This window comes from Falco punctatus (assembly GCF_963210335.1).
Source record: "Falco punctatus genome assembly, chromosome: 4".
Taxonomy (NCBI): domain Eukaryota; kingdom Metazoa; phylum Chordata; class Aves; order Falconiformes; family Falconidae; genus Falco; species Falco punctatus.
In genome coordinates this window covers 87,083,156-87,102,068 of record NC_137583.1, presented here as the reverse complement: position 1 = coordinate 87,102,068, position 18,913 = coordinate 87,083,156, and the positions used below count along the sequence as shown (strand labels likewise).

At 37.4% G+C, this 18,913-nt stretch overlaps 1 protein-coding gene across 1 annotated transcript in view; it reads right to left on the bottom strand.

Moving 5' to 3' along the window:
• Positions 1–18,913, bottom strand: part of CNTNAP2 (contactin associated protein 2) — a 1,227,711-nt gene that overhangs the window by 387,381 nt on the left and 821,417 nt on the right. Inside the window, exon 12 of the mRNA XM_080386067.1 lies at positions 12,118–12,224. Coding sequence (XP_080242193.1) covers positions 12,118–12,224 — 107 coding nt within the window. The remainder of the gene's footprint in view (positions 1–12,117; positions 12,225–18,913) is intronic.

The window sequence follows — 18,913 nt, the reverse complement described above, 5'->3', positions numbered from 1 at the left end:
CTTAATGCTTTTTTTTTTTTTTTTTTCAGTTAAAGTGTTTTAACAGTCAAGTAAGCAGTATGCTAGATAGTCTTAATGGAAAAGTTAATCTGATTAATTTTCAGGTCTTTACATGCAGAGTCCTTTTTGGGTTATGGTTAATTCTGACTCTGATTTTACAGCATACATGAGCTGTTTTAAAGTTATCTAGTCGTAATTACACGTTCTCTTTTAACTGCCCCCTGGAAACAATACTTGGTTGTGCATTCTGAACAGCAATAGAGCACAGGATACAGTTGCCCACAAAAAAAAACTTATCTAATACCTAAGCTTTACCAAACACAGGCTGCAATTCAGGCACGTTGCTTGGGTAGTTTTAAATGTGTTAACTGAATCATCATCTTAAGGGACTGAAAATGCTCTGAATTAGATCCTGACTTCATACTGTTATTGCACTGGATCCCAAATATTTTTCCCCCACCTAGTAGAAAATTGGCTTGAAAACTGATGGCACTTGATTCTAAGCTAAAGCTACATATAAACAGCCCAACTGCACGAACAGCTAAAACCCAAAACCAAATTGCAGCCTCACACACCTCAACTGACAGAGTTATTTCCAGCTGATTTTTTTTTTAATTTCAACATAATTACTGCTGGTTGACTATTCATATTCTGCTTTGCATCCTAATGCTCATTTTCTGCGCTTAACCTTCACCAAACAGTACTGATGCTATTGCTCATTTTGGAGCTACAGCCCTCTCTGTCCTGAAGACAGACTCCATCCATTTACTTACAATAAAAACGCAAGTTGCTTCCAATTTATTACACAGCCTGTGTTTCATAAACACCTGGTTCTCAGTTATAGTAGATAATAAATTAGTAAGAGCTGAATTAACTATAACTTATGACACCAAAACTAAGAACAAGATGATTTTTTAAAGAATAAGTATTGGAGTACAAAACCCCAAAACTGCAACAGCCCCAAACATAAAAAAAAGAAATAAAATATTAACAGAGTACAAAGCTTTTCTTTTCCCCATTTTGCAGGAATTGGGGCCTCTATGTTTGACATGAAAAATCAAATTAAGATCTCAGACTAAACCAAACAACTTCACCCTCATTTTAAAATTTACATTTTAATAAAAAAAGGTAATTCAATAATAGTCTGCAACCCTAGAAAAGAAACGCATTATGTTAAATCCTTTGAAAACATGTAATAAATAATAGAAGATGAATTCACAAAGACTATTATAAATTATGATGACATTTCCTTCGAAACGCGTTATTGGAAAAGAGATTAGCCTCTTAAGGAAACTAACATATTGATTATACGATCCTTTTAATAAACTTCTGTAAACAAAAGCAGTTTCTTTATAAACAGGCTTTGGGAACATCTATTCTTAACAGCAGAGACAAATATCCCAGAAATGAGGGTTTGCAGCACATGCAGCAATTTTGAGCATTTGTTTAGTTCAGACACAGAGTATGGGAAAAGAGAAAAAGAATAAATTGATACCAACATCACTGGCTGAGAACAACCCACTGTTGGAAGCACTTTCTCAGAGGTTACCAAGAGCAGACGAGACAAAAGCTTTTTTCTAGAGATTTCAGAAATTCCACCTCACTTTTTTCCCCTATTACTCCAAGATCAGCATTGCTCAGACACACATCCACACTGCCGAGCTTGAACACAGCATTATTCACCTCCTGGAATCTACTTTACTTACCTCAGGTCACAAATACAGAGTTTTAAAGCAGGGGTCCCCAGGGAGCATTTCAAAAGCCAGCAGCTTTTGAATTCAAAAGCACTGGTGCAGGCCACCACAGCTGCCCTCCATCAGCCCAAATGAGGCAAATCACCTCTAACACCTGAGGATGGGGGGAAGGGCAGTAACTGAAGTTTTGCCCTACTGAAAGCTCCTCTCATATTTGCAAAACCCAGCAGCTTGAGTTTCCAGTATTATTTCTCATTCTTTCTTTCATATAATTCAAACCATCTGTCTTCCATGAACAACGTTAATGGGCATTACACGCATTAAAATGCCAGCTTTCTGCTGCAGACCCTCAGCCTGGTATGTTGTTCATATTGTTGCCCAGTTTACTTATGGAAATTCTCAATTTGTTACTGGGAATTCAGTGCAAGAGCTGGCAGCCTTCTGTAAATCCCTGTCCCATGGGCTGCTGGACCTGTACTCAATCTCACTCAAACAAGATGCTTACACATGTACAGCTCCTCTCCTGCAGCACTTATCGTGATGTTGCTTTCTGCAGAAGGCCCAGATCAGGAATCCAAGATTTGCTTGTGCAAGATGCTGCTTACTAAAACATCATGTTTCACTGGCAAACATTCAGAAATGTCAAGGTGAGAGTTTGTTGCAGCCTTGCACACAAATCCCTGCAGAGCAGCTGAAGGGGAACACAGTTCTGTGCCAAGCCTTCTCAAAATATAGGATGTTTCCGACTAGGCTGTATCTTCCACTTGAAGTGTATTAAAAAGCAGCATTCTTCCTGTCTTTGGAATAGAATATTCTTTCACAAGAATGCCTTAAGCAGTACAGTTTCTGAGCACAAAAGTATTTATGGTTCTTCCATATCTTCAAATTGGAGAAAATCATCTAAGAAATATGCTCACATGCTTAAGCTTAGAAAGATTACGGAGAAAGGATTTGGTAAACCCTCAGACACGAAAGGACAATGTAATATTTCAATGCCCAAAAAAGAATTTGTTTTGGTCTTAAGGGCTGCATAGGGAACACAGTACTAAACCAACTCAGATATGAACTACCCATCAACTTAGCTCAAATTATCAAAGTTGTAAGTATAGCAAATCTATTACCTATTCAAAAAAGTTAGTATGTTTTGCCTTCCCCCTTCCCCACATCTTTTAACAATTGAGAACTTTATTTCAAAAATTAAAAGTGTCCTTTCATTATTAATACTGGGTGCATAACCCTGTTACACTGGGCATTTCCCCCTTTAGTTATATTAAATCATTGTTATTATTTAATCACATTAAAAGTCCCCATAATTTTTCTGATAGCCAGGTATGACAGAAATGATAAATCTTTCCTAAATATTTTTTTCCTATATATTTTACACAAGAAATCAAAACCTGAATTTAACATTAGAAAAAGATTTTAAAAGGTAATACCATTTCACTGGGGGGAAAAAACCCAAACCAACCAACTTAAACTGACTTTTACAAACTTCTAAGCAACTCAGAGCATGCAAAGGCTGAAAGCCATCAATGGTAAAAACAATAAGAGTTATGAACAGAGATGCACAAGTCAGAGATTTATCTTATTAGAAATAATTTCCTACGGTATCCTATCTGTGACCTCTATGTCATTCTGACAGGTTTTTTCCTACAGTTCACACATGAAACACAAATTTATAAGGTTCACTCATTATCTTACCAACATCCAAGCAAAAAGAACAGAGAACTAAAGAAAGAAGAGGGAAGCAACAGGTTTTACTTTACTGGTTCAAAATAGATTTTAATTGGTGTTTTTAATTAAAATCTGCTTTTCCTTATAAAGCTCACAAGGCTCAGTGCTGACAGGACTCAATGCCATTAGCCTGGCTGTAATAAAACTGCCACGGAAGTTAACAAGAGCTCTTGACAAATAAGATGACTAGAGCTGAACAGCAGGTTTGGTGGTGGGTCGCAGTCTCCCATTTCTTATCCAAGTTTCTGCTCTAATAGAATCTTGCCTGGTAGAGGACAAAAGCCGTTCCTCACCATGAAGTGTTTAGTGAGCTGTGCAAGAGGTGTTAGGGGTTTCAGTTTATATTCTAAAAAGGAGACATGCATACTGTCATGTGTAAAGACCACTGTTGGGATGGCTAGTTTTAAATAAACTGCCGAGATGTAAATAGCAGTGGAGAAGTCAGAAATTGTACTGACATGGAAGTTCACCTGAGACAGAACTGAGCTGCCAGGGACAATATGAACCTCCTGCGACTTAGTGACAAGATCTTATGTTCTGTGACCATACCTGCAGATCCACTCTGTGGTCTCATTAGTAGCTAGATCAACAGATCTAATTTGCTTTCAAAAAGTTGTGCACACAGGAGATACAAGGATGAGAAATGCTTAAGAGTGAGGCATGTTTTCTGCAAAGGAAACAAGCAAGTAGCAGGAGAAAACTAAGACAATGTTTGCTTCTTATTAAGCATTAAAAGTGGCGAACAATGTTGATGTACACACAAACCCGATGTGGGTAAGTCTGGGCTTGTACGAGCATAACAGTTGGCTGCCACAGTGTAACTCACTGCAGCATCCAGGAACAATGTGCAGAGGAAACGATGCTTGAAAGCTAGTATATCTGTGCATTTTTAAGTGGTAGCTGTAATACATTGCTCCCTCCACTTCTCTGGAATCTAATCAGAAAGCTTGGGGGGGGGGGGGCAGGGAAGGGAAGAAGAAAAAAAAAGCGGCAAATCTTTGGACATTTGTACATTACTTCTATTTCAGAAGCAGCGAGAGCTGTCCTGCAAGGAAGGCGAGTCATAAGATGCGGACAATCCCTGCACAGTCTGTGCCCTCACTGACTGGGTGCCATCCCACCATCCTGCTGTCCCCAGGCTAAGTCTGAGCAGGGCTGACAGCCCAGGAGACCATCAGGCAGGAGGAAAAATCAGGCCAGGCGCAGGGACCATTCAGGAAGCCCAGCCAGGACAGCAGGAGCCTGCCCAGAAGAGAGCAGAGGGCAGGGCAGTGTGCCCCATTTCCAGCGGTGATGAGTGTCCAGACCCATGGGGTGGCGAGTGGACCTTGCTGTGCTCTCAGGCAGTTAGGGTCTAACGGGGCTCTCGGGGTCCTCAGCCACTGCTGTACAAAAACTCCTCGTCTGCCTGACCCATCCAGTCAGACCTTCCAGCACTGCTTCTTTAAATCCCAGGCATCAAAGGAGACATTTCCCAGTGACTCACCTCCAGGTTTATTAAAAAACCACATGGCGAGTGACTGGTAGGAGATATACTGAGGAAACAGCCAAATTCAAGACTAACGCAGCAATCCAGCTGAGGCACAGAGTCATTTCAAATGCAAAAAGACTAATTTCAATGTTGTTAGACATGGGACCAAGACTTGGCTATAGTTTTATCTTTTTTCTGTTACCATTTACGGGGATAAAATCTTAAATGGGGGATTTCTGAAAACCTAACTTAGAAAGTATTTATAATACCATTTTGAAGGACATTCCACATAACCTTCTATATACCTTAGAAATCATTGTACTGAACAAAACTTCTGTTCTTCAATACTGGGAATTATGTATGTGAAGTGAGGGCCAAAAAATCAAATGGCCCACTATGATATTTGTCATTATTTTATCTGAAAAAAAAATATAAACTGTGTTTGGTTCCTTCATCTCACAGAAGACTAAATGGGTGGTCTAACCAAGAGGACAGGCATGGTAATATGTACCCAAACTTCAGTCACCTCCTTGGGAGCAAAAGATGTGAAAGAAAATTAATAACTGGATATTTCTTTGACAGTCTGAATAAAAACTAACATGAGGAAAGCCCAGCCAGCAGAAACACCTTTCTTTTACTCACTCCTTCTTCAATGAGCTAGTAAACGTTCTCTAGGCCTCTTGCATGCAAACAGATCCTTCAGCTTTTTACTATCCAGCAAGCTGGGATGTCCCTCTCACCTTTCCTGTGAAACTTCAACTCTTCGTGAAAGACTGTTCAAATTTCACTTCAGTACCTTTCTTTAGGAAGTTGCACCTATCTTTTTTCTTCTTTTCATTGAATAAATTTACTCTTCCAATCTTAAGGAGAGGTCATAAGGAACAGAATAGAAACATTATCTTTAAAACGTACTAAGAAAAACAATTCTCTCCATTTTTATCATCTTGGATACATTTTTGTTTGATTCTTTGATCCTCTTTGAATGGACATGTTTGTTGCAACCCAGGATGGAGTTTGTGCTCTTGGCTGTCAGGGTACACTCCTATTCAGCCAGTTCTTCACCCAGGGTACCAACTACCTCTTCATCTCACAGCTGGAGAAGTCCAGAAAGATGCTGTGAGGGACAGTATCAAAAGCCTTACTTAAATTCAGAAAAACTACATCTACCACCATCTATTTATCTGCTAGGCAGACGACCTTCTTGTAGAAGGATATTACATTAGTTGGGTAGGACTTTCTTTTTGTGAACCAATGTTGACTGTGCCTGATGGTTGCACTGTCCTTCAAATGCCTTCCAATAGCACCCAGTATGATACACACCACTTCCATCTTGTCAGACAGTAGAAAAATTAGTGGGTTTTTCTGTGTTTTGTCTGTAATGACACTCCACATTCAGATTACCTAGTGACGATGATTATTCTGCTGCTGCCTGAAGGCACTCTGGCTGCCTGTACATTCTCCTGAGAATAATTAGTGTATTTATGTGTCCACAGTTATACAAGCTGATTCACGAGTACCCAAACAACCTTAGCCTCAGTGGACAGTCTGGCTTATTTCACTCAGACTAGGTTAAACAAGTAAGAAACCCTGCAACATTGCATATTTTTAATTGCAGCAGACACATTTTTTGTTAGTGTTTTTCTATTCTTTACTCACACTTTCCCCTTCATTAAACTGTAAGAAAGGAAAATGCTTCCGTACACATAATCTGTGACTTGAGAGAACTTTTTTCCTGATCAAATAATGCATTAATATGCTTGTAAAACTGCAAGGCCTTTACGTCTCCTAACAAATTTGTTTGAGATCACAAAGACAACCACATTTCTCTTAGAAGTCCCCCAGCCTCCAGTGAAGTGCAAAACTATACTTTCCTTCTTTGGGATGACTATACATCTGTACAGTTTCTTTTCTTTTTTTTTCCTAAAGTAAAGCTTAGAGCATTTTTTTTTTTCCAAATTATGTGTTTTCTTTCTTGCTATGGAACTATTTCCCAAACTGCTGACAGAAAAATATCACTGCCATACCATCCTTTCCTATCCAGACTCTAAATGTAGACAGTCTATTGCTTCAGGTGTTTCCTCATTTTTGGAAATACAGGAAAATAAATTACAAACCAATTGATTGAGGTCTTGCTGAAGATCACAGCCTATGAAGATTACATTTGGGTTTCTGTAATTTTTCTGCCAAATTCTAGATTTTGGCAGTAATCAGGAATCCAAATTATCACAGCTTCTACAATGTGAATCACAAATGATTCTTACTCAAAATATATTTCTAGATACTATTAAACTCATTATTAAAGCAGTATTTCATTTTAGGGGAAAGGTCAATATTCCCAGCAAAAAATATCAATGCCCATTAGACTGCCAGTGACACTTAATGTATTTATCATTTCAAGAGATTAGTGCTTTAGTCTTTGCTTACTTTGAATCACATTCCAGATTATAGGGTAACATTTATTCACAATCATCTATGTGAAGACAAAGCCAGAAAATTCAGAGGTCAAGGTCTGTTATATGGAAACTAAGAATAACTTCATTTTCTCAAATACTCATTTTGTAAAAAAAAAAAAAAAAAAAAAAAAAAAAAAACACCAAAAAAAACCCCAAACAACACAACCATCAAACTGGCAGCACATTGCCAATATATAAAAATGTAAAAAATGTGTATGTTATTTTTCAATGGAGTTGTGTTCTTTGTCTATTCCAATGCAATTAATGCCTCTAGGGACCAATGTGTGTACGGTAGTAATGCTCCTACTGCTTTTACAGAACTAACAGGCAACAGATTGTGAGCAGGATGCTAGTCCCTCTTATGCAACAACTGAAGACTCATAAGCAAACTCTTTCCTGTCCGACATTCTTGAAGGAATGGGGGCTGTACACATGTAAAAGAAAGGACAGTGTGTGTTTGAAGGTGAAATTAAAGAATAGAACTTGTCTCTCATATGAGTAAAAACGGATATAATTAAGATTAATCTTAAACTGGACTTTTTGCTACTGGAAATCATTAAGAGAAGGCAAATATGGTCAAACTAGGTTGTTTTGACTTTTTCCTAAATCTAACAGAGTTTGTGCAGAAGGTAGTAGGTAGATACATCATAGTCATGGTAAAGTCTGTAAGTCCTTTACTGTGTTTCTCTTACATGCAGATTCTAGAGAAAATATGCATTAGGCTATATATTAAAGATTGGAGACAAAGAGGTTGAATGATCATTATTTATCTTCATACATTATTTGTAAATTTATATGACTCCATTTTAAATCAGCTGTAAACAGCAGGAAGCACATTTGAACCTAAACCTAGATGTATTAACTTGTGCAAGGTGCAGCAGACTGGTGTTACCCGTAGATCATGGTAGAGAAGAGACGTAATAAGGAAAATGATTTCCTGTTCCAAAGGCTCCAGGAACAATTTACTAGTGTACTCTGAAAAAAAAATATCGTTTGAAGAACTCTGCATGGCAGGTCAGCCTTTGGTAGGCTGTAAATGTCAATTAGTCAGGGAATAAAATATAGCTGATGCAATAAAGCTAGTAAGAATGATACTTAATTATAATCCTAATAATTATTTTTTAATTAATTTTGAAAAACTGTTTAATCACTGTAAGTCATTATTTCTACGTAAATACATTCATTTATCATTTAGTCTTGTCTAATGATAAAACTGACGCTCTAGAGTGATATTTGCCAGGCCACAGTATTCCCTTGAGCAGTGCATATCTGTTCGCCAAAGGAAACCTGGCAGATTTCTAGGGTATTTACCATGCAATGAGAGACGCAACTTTCCAGTATTTTTGGTGCATTCACCATTGGACTCCAGGGACACAGCTGTAGCTAGATGAAAAAACTTACAATGGAGTAGAGACATCTTTTTCTGTGAATGGCTGCTTAAACCTCTGACAAATAACAAGGAAGTGGACACACAGAGCTTGGGGATTTTGGTGTATCTTTGAAAGATGAAGAGCCTTACTGTAACAATGTCCTATTCTGAAAAGCAGATTATTTCATGATCCTTAAATGGCACGTGTACATACATGATTTATGCAATTGGAGAGATAATATGAGTTAAAGTTTCTATTTCAGAATTATTGATTTGAAATTTTTCCTTTTATAGCCCTTTGGTTTTGGTTTATACTTTCTATTATGTCTCAGCTCCAGAATATATATTTCTCTATCTCTCTAGACTAATTTCTGTTTTCACTACTATACTACAAATATATTATGACCAGACCTGTGTAAAACAAAGCCATTTTGATTCACAAGGACTTTATGCAAACATTTTTCTCTGTTTCATTACTTGAGTTTTTTCCTTGAGTTTGTCCTTGAATTTCAACTGCAAAGTAACCTAGAACTGCAGTCTCAAATTCAGTCAAGGCTGCAAAGCCTTGCCTTGTTTCATGTCAAAAGCTCAGGAATGTATCGAATTCCCTGACCAAAGCAAAATCTATTCACTGAAAAAAACCCTTCAGTAACACAGAATTAGCTTACTCCATGAAGTTCAGCAAAAGTCCCAACTCATGAAAGTCACCAACTATGGAGTTACCATTCCCACTAACATAGTCTTGACTCCACCCTCTTTGACAAATGCCCTGTTAAACCCACTGCGCAAACATACATTGAGAAAAGAAATACATATTTTACTGCAGAGTATGATACCATTTGTTTTGTAAAGTAATCATATATTTAAGTTAAATGGTACTGAACAAATGCTATCTGCATTTAAACACTTTCCTGCTCCATAGAGTCATGGCATCTGCTAAATTTTACAGCCTTTCACACAACCCACAATGTTGTTTAAAATTGCTTTCAGCTGTTTTTATACCACACACCCGTCATCAGTCCAACTTCCTGCCTCCACCAGCATCTCTCTTGTACCGCTGTTGCCACACACATCAGAACACAAAAGCAAATGGCAGCACACCGAGCACGCCTGCACCCCCAGGCATGCTGCACAAAGAGGAAAGGACTGCTAGGGACAGTATCATCGCAGCAGAGCTGAGGCCCTGGACCTCAGAAAAGTGTAACTATAACCTTTGGCAAACATCAGCAAATCCTCTCATTATTTGCAGCTGTATCTAATACTGGAACATGCACTTGTAAATATTGATAGCTATTGCCAGCTCAATAAAGGCAGTTAAGGTTGTCTCAGTATATGGTTTGATGCTATAATTTTTTGTTTTCACTCATTCCTGTGCCATCAAATTCTATACTTTAGAAAAGCATAAGACTTCACATATTCTGACAGGTGAATAACTATCAGGTGAATAACTTTCTGCTCACCCTCATTTGTAAGAAAGAAGACTTTTAAAAGTGGATTAATACACATGGTAAGAACTAGTTAGGTTCTTTAAACACAAAGATGAAACAAAACAAAAGCTTAGCTATCTAAGAAACTTTTGCACAGACAGTGGCTGGAGAAGGAGCCCAAATAATACCCTGCCAGGCCATCCAGTGTCCAGGCATCAGCAGCTGTGGAGTCTGGAATCCAGGGAGAGCCACTGGGTTGAGTGAGTGTCTGGGCTGAGCTGCTGGAGGGATCCACTGTGTGTGGGCATGCATGTTCACTGCTGTCACTAGTGGGCTCAGTCAGCCAGAAACATGAGCAGGATGGGGCCATTGGTGCTGTGTTCATGTGTATACTCTATGAGCTGTACAGCCAGCCATGTATATATATGTGTATGTGCTGTATATGGACTCTGTAGGAGCATGCTTACTGGGAATATATTTACAGACTCACTACTGGTTGGAGCTAGGGGAATGCAGCTGCAGCAGTCTCACTGCTGGTAGGCTGTGGGATCCAAAATGATAGTGTTTCCTCTAACATTATACTTATTTTCAGAGGCTCACCAGATAAAATATACTTAACACAGCTTCCATCAGTGTATTTCTGCAGTTAAACATCTTAACAGCCTATCACATGCCCAGGAATCCTATTTTCCAAGTGCCTGTAACAGATCAGCCAAAGATCAAGAAATATACTTTCAGAAAAATATATGAATTTTTTTCTTTGTTGCACCAAAAACATTACCTCACTGTAAATTCCATGTTTTCTTTTCCAAGATTAGATGCAACCATGCCATCACTATGCACAATCACTCTTGGTGGAAAAAGGGCTGCCCATGAAATTTCTCATCCAGGTATTGGTACTTTAAATATCTCTCTTTAATAAATGTTAGCTTGCCATTTAACTCTTTCAGCTTTACCAGTTCAGTAGACAGACCATGGAGAACTTTGGCATTCAATACATACACGTGCACATATACATGTGTTAATAGTTTTTATATCAAATGATTCCCTATTCCATTAAGAAAATGTTCAAAAAATAGAGTAGTTTTTGTTGAAATCCAGACAACTGTGAATTGTCAAAATTGCTTCGTTTGTTTAGTTTTGGTTAAAAATGAAAGAATTCTGTTATTATTTTCATAAAATTTTACATTGTTGTTGTTAAGGTAATCTAAAACTATATTTCTATAAATCCTGGCTTCTGATTCAACTTTTCACCCCTTCAGAAGCATTTTATTCTCTCCTTAATATTAAGAAGTTGTTTGCTAAAGAAAAAAGGGAGATAAGTAAGGAATGGATAAGTTTTCTAATCTATCTAGAAGATGCAGAATACACTTCACAGATGAAAATCCCACACTTAGGGTACAAGACAAAGAAAACAAACACTCCTGACTCAGCATACATTGTTCAGAACCTACAAAAAGAGCAAGTGTTCCTTTCTTTCCTTTATGTTTTCTCTGTCTTTAATAATGCAGGGCATGTGGAACTCATAGGAAATATTCTCATTTGAGAAATCCATCACAGCATAAATAATTTGATTTCAGAATGGCCAATAATCAGTATATAAACATGCTTCAGGAACAGCAACCTGAGCCAGTGTCTCTCTAGCAGTGGCCAGCAGCTCTCCCTAACAGCTTCAGGCAGATTCACTGTGTTCATTGGAAACTCCAGTGTGCAACTGGTGAGAATGTGTGTGTTCAGTACACCCAGCTAAGAGGGCTGTACTGCTTTGATCCCTTGCATGGCGTAGCACAGTGCTATCCCTATGTAGATAAGGTGGAGCATGATTAAGCCAACATCTCCTCTAAAAAAAACCCCAAACATTTTAGGATCTTTAACAACCAGAGAGGAAGACTTTGACTTTTCATTTCAACCAAAAGACATCCGTGTCTTCCCCGCTCCACTGCAATTTAAAAACTGCAGAATGGCTTACAGTTATGACAAGTGGCACCACTGTATCCAGTTCCATCGCAAGTGCACTTGAAGCTGTCCCACGTCTGGGTGCATTTGCCACCGTGTTCACAGTGATTGGGCACACACCTGTCAGGATGAGATGCAAAGACAGAAAGAAAAAACTAAATGAGCATCAAGATTTACACCCAGCTAAATTGCAAGCTGCCCAAGCAGTGTATCATATCCTTGTCTAGTAATTAATCCTTATTATTTTAGGCAGATTAACAGAATTTATATCTGAACACACAATTGCACAAGAGATTATTCATCGAGGCTCTGCTGCAGCCCTTTTACAAACAGCAAAAAAACGCAATAAAGGTGGAATACATTCAACCATCATAAATTCAGGTTCTAAGCCTCCTGTGACTGGTACCTGGCTGTCAAAACAAAAAGAACATCACAAGTCACACCTCCTCCCACTGTGCAGGTGGTGTCACGCCTCAAGGACTTCAGCCCCACAACTGACTGGAAGTTAAAGAAAGAATGCCAGCGAGTTGGTATTTATCTTTCTGCTGCCAGCAGTTGGATAAAGTGGAGGCAGACTGCCTACCGGCTGGGTTGGAAATTACTAATGCTGCATTATTAAAACAAACACTATGTTCAGTGTAAGAGTTTTTCCTTCACAGAGATTTGTGGCAAGTGTTGTTCACCTTTCTCCCACTCACCTACTTTTCTTCTCCAGCTACAATGTTGCTGGAGAGCAGAAGGAATGAAAAAAAAAAAAAAAAGAAAAAGAAGAAGTGGAACAGCAAAAACCAAAGTTATAGTAGAACATATATTTATTGTTTGAAATATTATCTAAATGTGATTTCAAAGATTATGAGTTTGGCCAGTTTCTTTTCTATCAAAGGTAGTTAAAAATGGGAATTACCACGTACATTCACCTTTGAAACTATTACATTTCTTTTCTTTGACAGGCTTTCAAATATCATTTCAAAGAATCTTTTCTTTTTCTTACTAAATTTGTTAGACTCAGTACAAGCTTTGCATTTTTGATCAAGAACTAAAGGAGCTTTTCTTTCATGTTGAGTTAAACAAATTTAATTTACAAACTAATCTTTTGTTATTATGACATTAACAATTAAAATTAGGAGACTCCCTAATAGACAAACAGAATATTTTCATAAATGCATTAAAAATTAAGGATCCTTATCTCTAAGGTAAATCTGAAGTTAATCATATTCCTGTGATACTTAACAACACTCTATTAAATAACAGTCAAGGACAGCTTTCCCTTCCCACGTAGCAATTGATTGAAAACCCAGGTGTCTGGGTAAACTCCTTATAAACTTATGGTCTTGTACCTCCTCAAGCTTCAACAGCATCGGTACACATGACTCAGCTACTAAGAGCAATCTACATCCTGGTCTGCAATTGAGACCTGAACATTGCATACTCAGGTTCAGAAAGGTTTTGGGGTTTATGCATGCCAGTACAAGTACCTCAGAATATACACAACATAGATGTCTTAAATGCTATAGCAGCCTGTAGTATTCAAGGCTACCCATTCTTATTTAAAAATATCAGAAAATACTGGCTTGGTTAAAAACAGTGCTTAAAGAAATGCTTTTCTAAAGCAAGAAACAGGGATTTAAAATTTTTGGGTTTGGAGTAAAATACAGTGAAACTACCTGAGGCAATTACCACAGTTCAATAAAATATGTTTTCACCATGGTTTAATTGGATTCATTTAGTTTTGTAAGTGTGGCAGGCTAAATGAACAGATTGAGCTGCTTACTGTTATTTGGTTAATAGGTGATGATTTTCCATTGTGTTCTCAACAACACAGAAGAAAAACAAGAGCATATAATAGCACAATTCTAAACATCCAAACCTTTAACAATTTATATAAATCCATAGCTGGTGGGTACAAGAGCAGGAAAAGCAGAAAGCAGCAGCATTTCAAAAGCAATCTCATAAAAGTAACTTTATTCAACGAAATAAACATCTACAAAAGTTCCTAAATCTGAATATAGTTTTTTGTCTTTACAGCCTTGCAAAATAACTGCTTTTGATATATTTTCTTAATTTAGATTTGAACATATATTACATTAAAAGTATTTTTCCAGTGACCAAACTAAACATTTTTCTATGTGAATTTTGCCAGCTATTTATATATAGTCTCATACAGAATGCTAGCAACTACTTTCCCATTTTAGTGTGGTATAACTTACTTCTATTGTAGCATAACTAGTAGAGATACTGCACTATTGACTATGTAACTGAGGTAAACGATTTGATCTAGGGAAATATGAAAAACAGATGTTTATCTGTATAAAGTAATGGAGCATATTAAGACTTAAACCCAGAGATATTCAGCAAACTCCCTGATTTTAATTTTGCATTTCTAGTATGGAGGTTGGGCAAGCTTACCCTGTATCTGCAAAACTTCTTTTTGCTCATCTGCTTTTCCCTGCTCTAAATATGATGTAGTCAGAGAAAGGGATTAAACAATATCTTAATATTAGTGTTAACTGGAGTTTAAATCAGAATATAGGATCATTTCCTTAAGTCCTCCCTCTATCCCCAATTTTCTGTTAGTTTATTTTATCAAATACAATTATAAAATTTATTTTCTATTAAATCGATTAGCAAACTCCTGTAACATTATCTGCTGCTCATCTGTCCACTTTCCGGACAAACCTTACCCACCATAATAGAGTTTACAGGAAATTTTAACTGGAATATATAAATTACAGAAGAAAAACCCTTTGAATTCAGTAGAGGTATCAGAAGGAATAAAATTCCTAACTGTAAAGTCCATTATATTTCAAATACTTTTCTTGCCATAGAGTGATGGTGAGATATGAATACTGGTAAGGTAGAAGGTACCTTGCCTATGTATTTCCATATACATCTTCAGAAGAAATTCGTATTTTTTAAATTATTTAAACTTATGCAATCATATCGTTGATCTACTTCACACTTATCATTTAGTATACACAAAAATGTACACACTCAAACCCAACACATGCCCTTTTTGCAGTTCATTTGGATTAAAAGACTATGATTCTAGGCAATTCCATTCCTTAGTCTCCTTTTAGACATAAGGCTGCGTTACATTAAAAAAAAAATCAAACCAAACCAAACCCCCAACCTCCTAAATGACACTTCCCTCCTGAAAAAGGCTTTGAAGTTAGAAGCTGCCAGAAAACAGAGAAGTGGAAGCACGTTTCTAGTCACTGAGTTGTGTTCCTTCCCATTGTGAACACCTAGATTTTAAGAACTGATGTTTATGAAATCTTGCTGACTCCATTTTGAGAACTTTCTTGCTCTATGACTTTTTCTGAAAGGCAGGTCTAGAACGTCAGCCCTTCAAGTTTGATACACTTTCTTTTAATTTCCATGGCAAAATTTATCCATAGAGAGTTACAGATGTTTTGTTTGGTATTTTATTTGGTAACACTGAGTTGTGTTTCAAAACACTTGTTTTTCTTTGGGATTTATATCCTCTGATTTTGCAAAGAACAGTCATAAGTTCTCTCAGTCAGTATTTTTATGACAACAAGTCTCCTGTTGGAAAACAGGTTTTCTATTGTTCTTTCTTGTACCTCTGCTGCCCCTTGCATTTGTGATCTAATGAGTATTCTGGAGGAGGTCTTACTAATGTTTCAGAGTTGATCAATACTTTTGTATCTCTTTACTGAAATTATTTTGCTTGATATATAGCATTTTCCTGATTGTCTCAGAATAGTGGCTCAATGTCATTCTGAGATTACTCAATACATTAAATACCTTCAGTACATCCTTCTTTCCAATCACTTCCAACCAACAAGCTCCATCTTTTAACAGAAGTTCTTGTTCTTGTTACCAACAGCATCCCCCTGTACTACAATTTCCATGGTGTCATTCCAATGTTTCTGCTTATTTTTCTAGGCTGAATCTATATCGTCAGCATATTTCATCAAGATATTCCTAATTTTGAGCCAAGGTCGAAGCATTAAACAGGATCATCTCTGGCACTGGTCTCTGAGCAACTCTAATGTCTCAGCCAGCTGTTATTCCACCAGCCCAAACTGCAGGCAATTCCACTTGCCAGTTCACCATTCACTTTGCAGTTCCTCTCTCAAACCCCCTATTCCTTGGTTTAGCTAGTAATTTCCATCATTACAGTATATAAAATGTTTTACTGATATCTAACAAATGAAATCTATTGTATTTCTTGTCTGAGAAAAAACTACGGAGCTTTTATCAGAAGGAGATCAGGTTAATCCTGAACAATTGACTGTTGATAAACGCCTGCTTCACTTTACCTTCCATTTATTTCCAGGTATTTGATTACTCTACTGTTCAATTCTTCAAAAGCTTAGTAAGACTACTAAAATCAGATTAATAGGTGTCTAGTGATCTGGATCTCTCTCTTCCCATTTGTTAAATTACATGAGGTTAACTGTCACCTAGTAATACAAAACCATGCTGCTCTTTTTTAAATAATAATAATTATTATTATTACTACTACTGCAATATGACATGTTAGCATTATGAAAGAAGGCTATCTTCCCAATTATTACCTAATTAGTTTTGGTGTATTCTTAGTGCCTTCTTACTCATCATCCTAATTAATTGCTATTCCTTCATTTCTTTCCTATTTGCTCATTCATTAGCAATATTTAATCTGATGAGGATAAGCAAAATTCCTCAGTAATAACTGGTATAATATTGTTGCCTTGCCTTCAGCTGTGGCAGGAGCCAACTCACAGGTTTTCACCTCCTTCTACCTTAAATATTGCAACTGTACCCTCTAGAGTATCATTTTTTTCTAGTTGTCCACAACACAGACCAAAGCAATAGACCAAATTTCCGTTCCAAAATAAACCCCATGCCATTACTTTCCTGCTGATGTTCAACAATGCCTTCCTGATTAAAAATATATAGAGAGTTTCTCCAAATCATCAGTTGGAAAATTGTCCTGTTTTACACTTTACCTATAGTAAATTCTGGTTTAAATTCTTTTTAACAAATCTGTTTTAATCAACCGTCTATGATTGAAAACTACCAGATTGCAACTCTAATATTCCAGCTGGATGAGGGAGAAATGTACTACACTTCTTCTCCTCAGTGTCTGCCCAGATATACTTTGCACAAGGAATACAAGTGGTCTATCCATGACTGAACATTTCCTGAAGCTTTACCATTTCCTCAGAGATGCTCTATACAAATATCTGGTAGATCACTAAGCTTCTCCCCACCCCTAGACTTTCCAAGAGAGAAAACTGGAAACAGGATGCTCACGTAGTCTGCAGTAAGCACTGTTCCTTCCAAATGCATCTTTGCAGCAACCAAGAACAGCACTCTGGTTCAGACATATTATTTTATTGTCAATCAGGCTACTTCCACCCACCGTACCTCCATCCCATGAGTGAATATACAAATGTCAGACCACAGGGAATGGTCTGAGAGTCCTAAGGAAATATGGCAACTGGGAGCAGAATGGGATACCTGGCCTAAGCCACACTGCCTCTGCCACAGACTGAGAGGGAACTGCCCGTGCCAAATGAACTGGGACCGACACGAGGTGTTTCTTCTGAATGAAGATATGAAACTGGGAGAGGCTGCTCTTTTGAGGATTATAAACAGAAAATATTTTGGGAAACTAAATTGAAATACGTGATAATTAATACGACAACAGTGTTATCGATTTGTTAAAAAGTTAAGATTGATTGACTTTGATTATTTGATTTCATAGAGTTATTTTATAGAATAGAAATATAGAAGGATAAAAATATATTTTGAAGAAACTTATGATTATTTAGTAAAAGCTGTTATGAGACCCTCTGTACATCTTGTACTAAGGCCAGAAGAATGGGCTGGAATCATTGTTGAAACTTAAGTAATAATTTAGGGTTTGAAAGGTTTCTTTGTATCTGACCAGTCTTCTGTATATAGAAAGTGTATTGAGATGTCAAAATATGAGATTAATGGAAATTGGGAAGAGTCGACTGGAACAGCTTGTAGTTGCCTGCCAAGAAACCGTGAACTTTAGTAAAAGGTAATTCCGGCAGGGGGAGATCGCGACCACCAAGTCATATACCACCTACCCAAATCGTACCCCAGATCCATTTCTGGACCTTTCTAAGCTCTATTGCACAGAATCGGATATGGGAGGAGAATATGTTAATGATTTATGGGAAATATTATGATTATGCATGAATATTTAATGAATATGGATTAATAAGTCCTATATATGATATCTGATTTTGAAGCTTGGTGTGCGTTGATCGTGAGAGGACTCACGCACGCACCCGGCCATCAATAAAGAAGTGTCTGCTTATCTACATCACATTGGTGTCAATAAGTTCTTCATTCCAAGATTTCGATAACAACAGTATGAGAGAAGTCTGATACTGAGGTAGGAGTAACCACGGCATGGGGAAAGAGTTTGGCCAGACAGCAATTCTTCAAAAAGGGATCTGGGGAATTCCACATGTGGTACAGTGATCCTCAGTCAACCCACCATGCTATTGCCAACAAGAAAAACAAAACCCAGAGAAACAGGGATCTTATAATATGGGTATAAGCAGGAGAGTGACACGAAAGACCCAGAAATCTTAACACCATATTCAGCAGAAGTAAGCAATGGCCAATTATCAACTGTACAAAAAGTAGTTGGAAACAGGAAGATTACGAACTGTTAGAAACGTCCAGAGGGAACGGGCAAAGAAGCAATGAGGTTCATTAGTGGTAAAAGATATATTATTTTGAGTTGTTCTTAAAATATATCAGGCATGACTTAAGTATATTTGGTCCTGCCTGAAGGCAGGAGAATGGACTCAGAC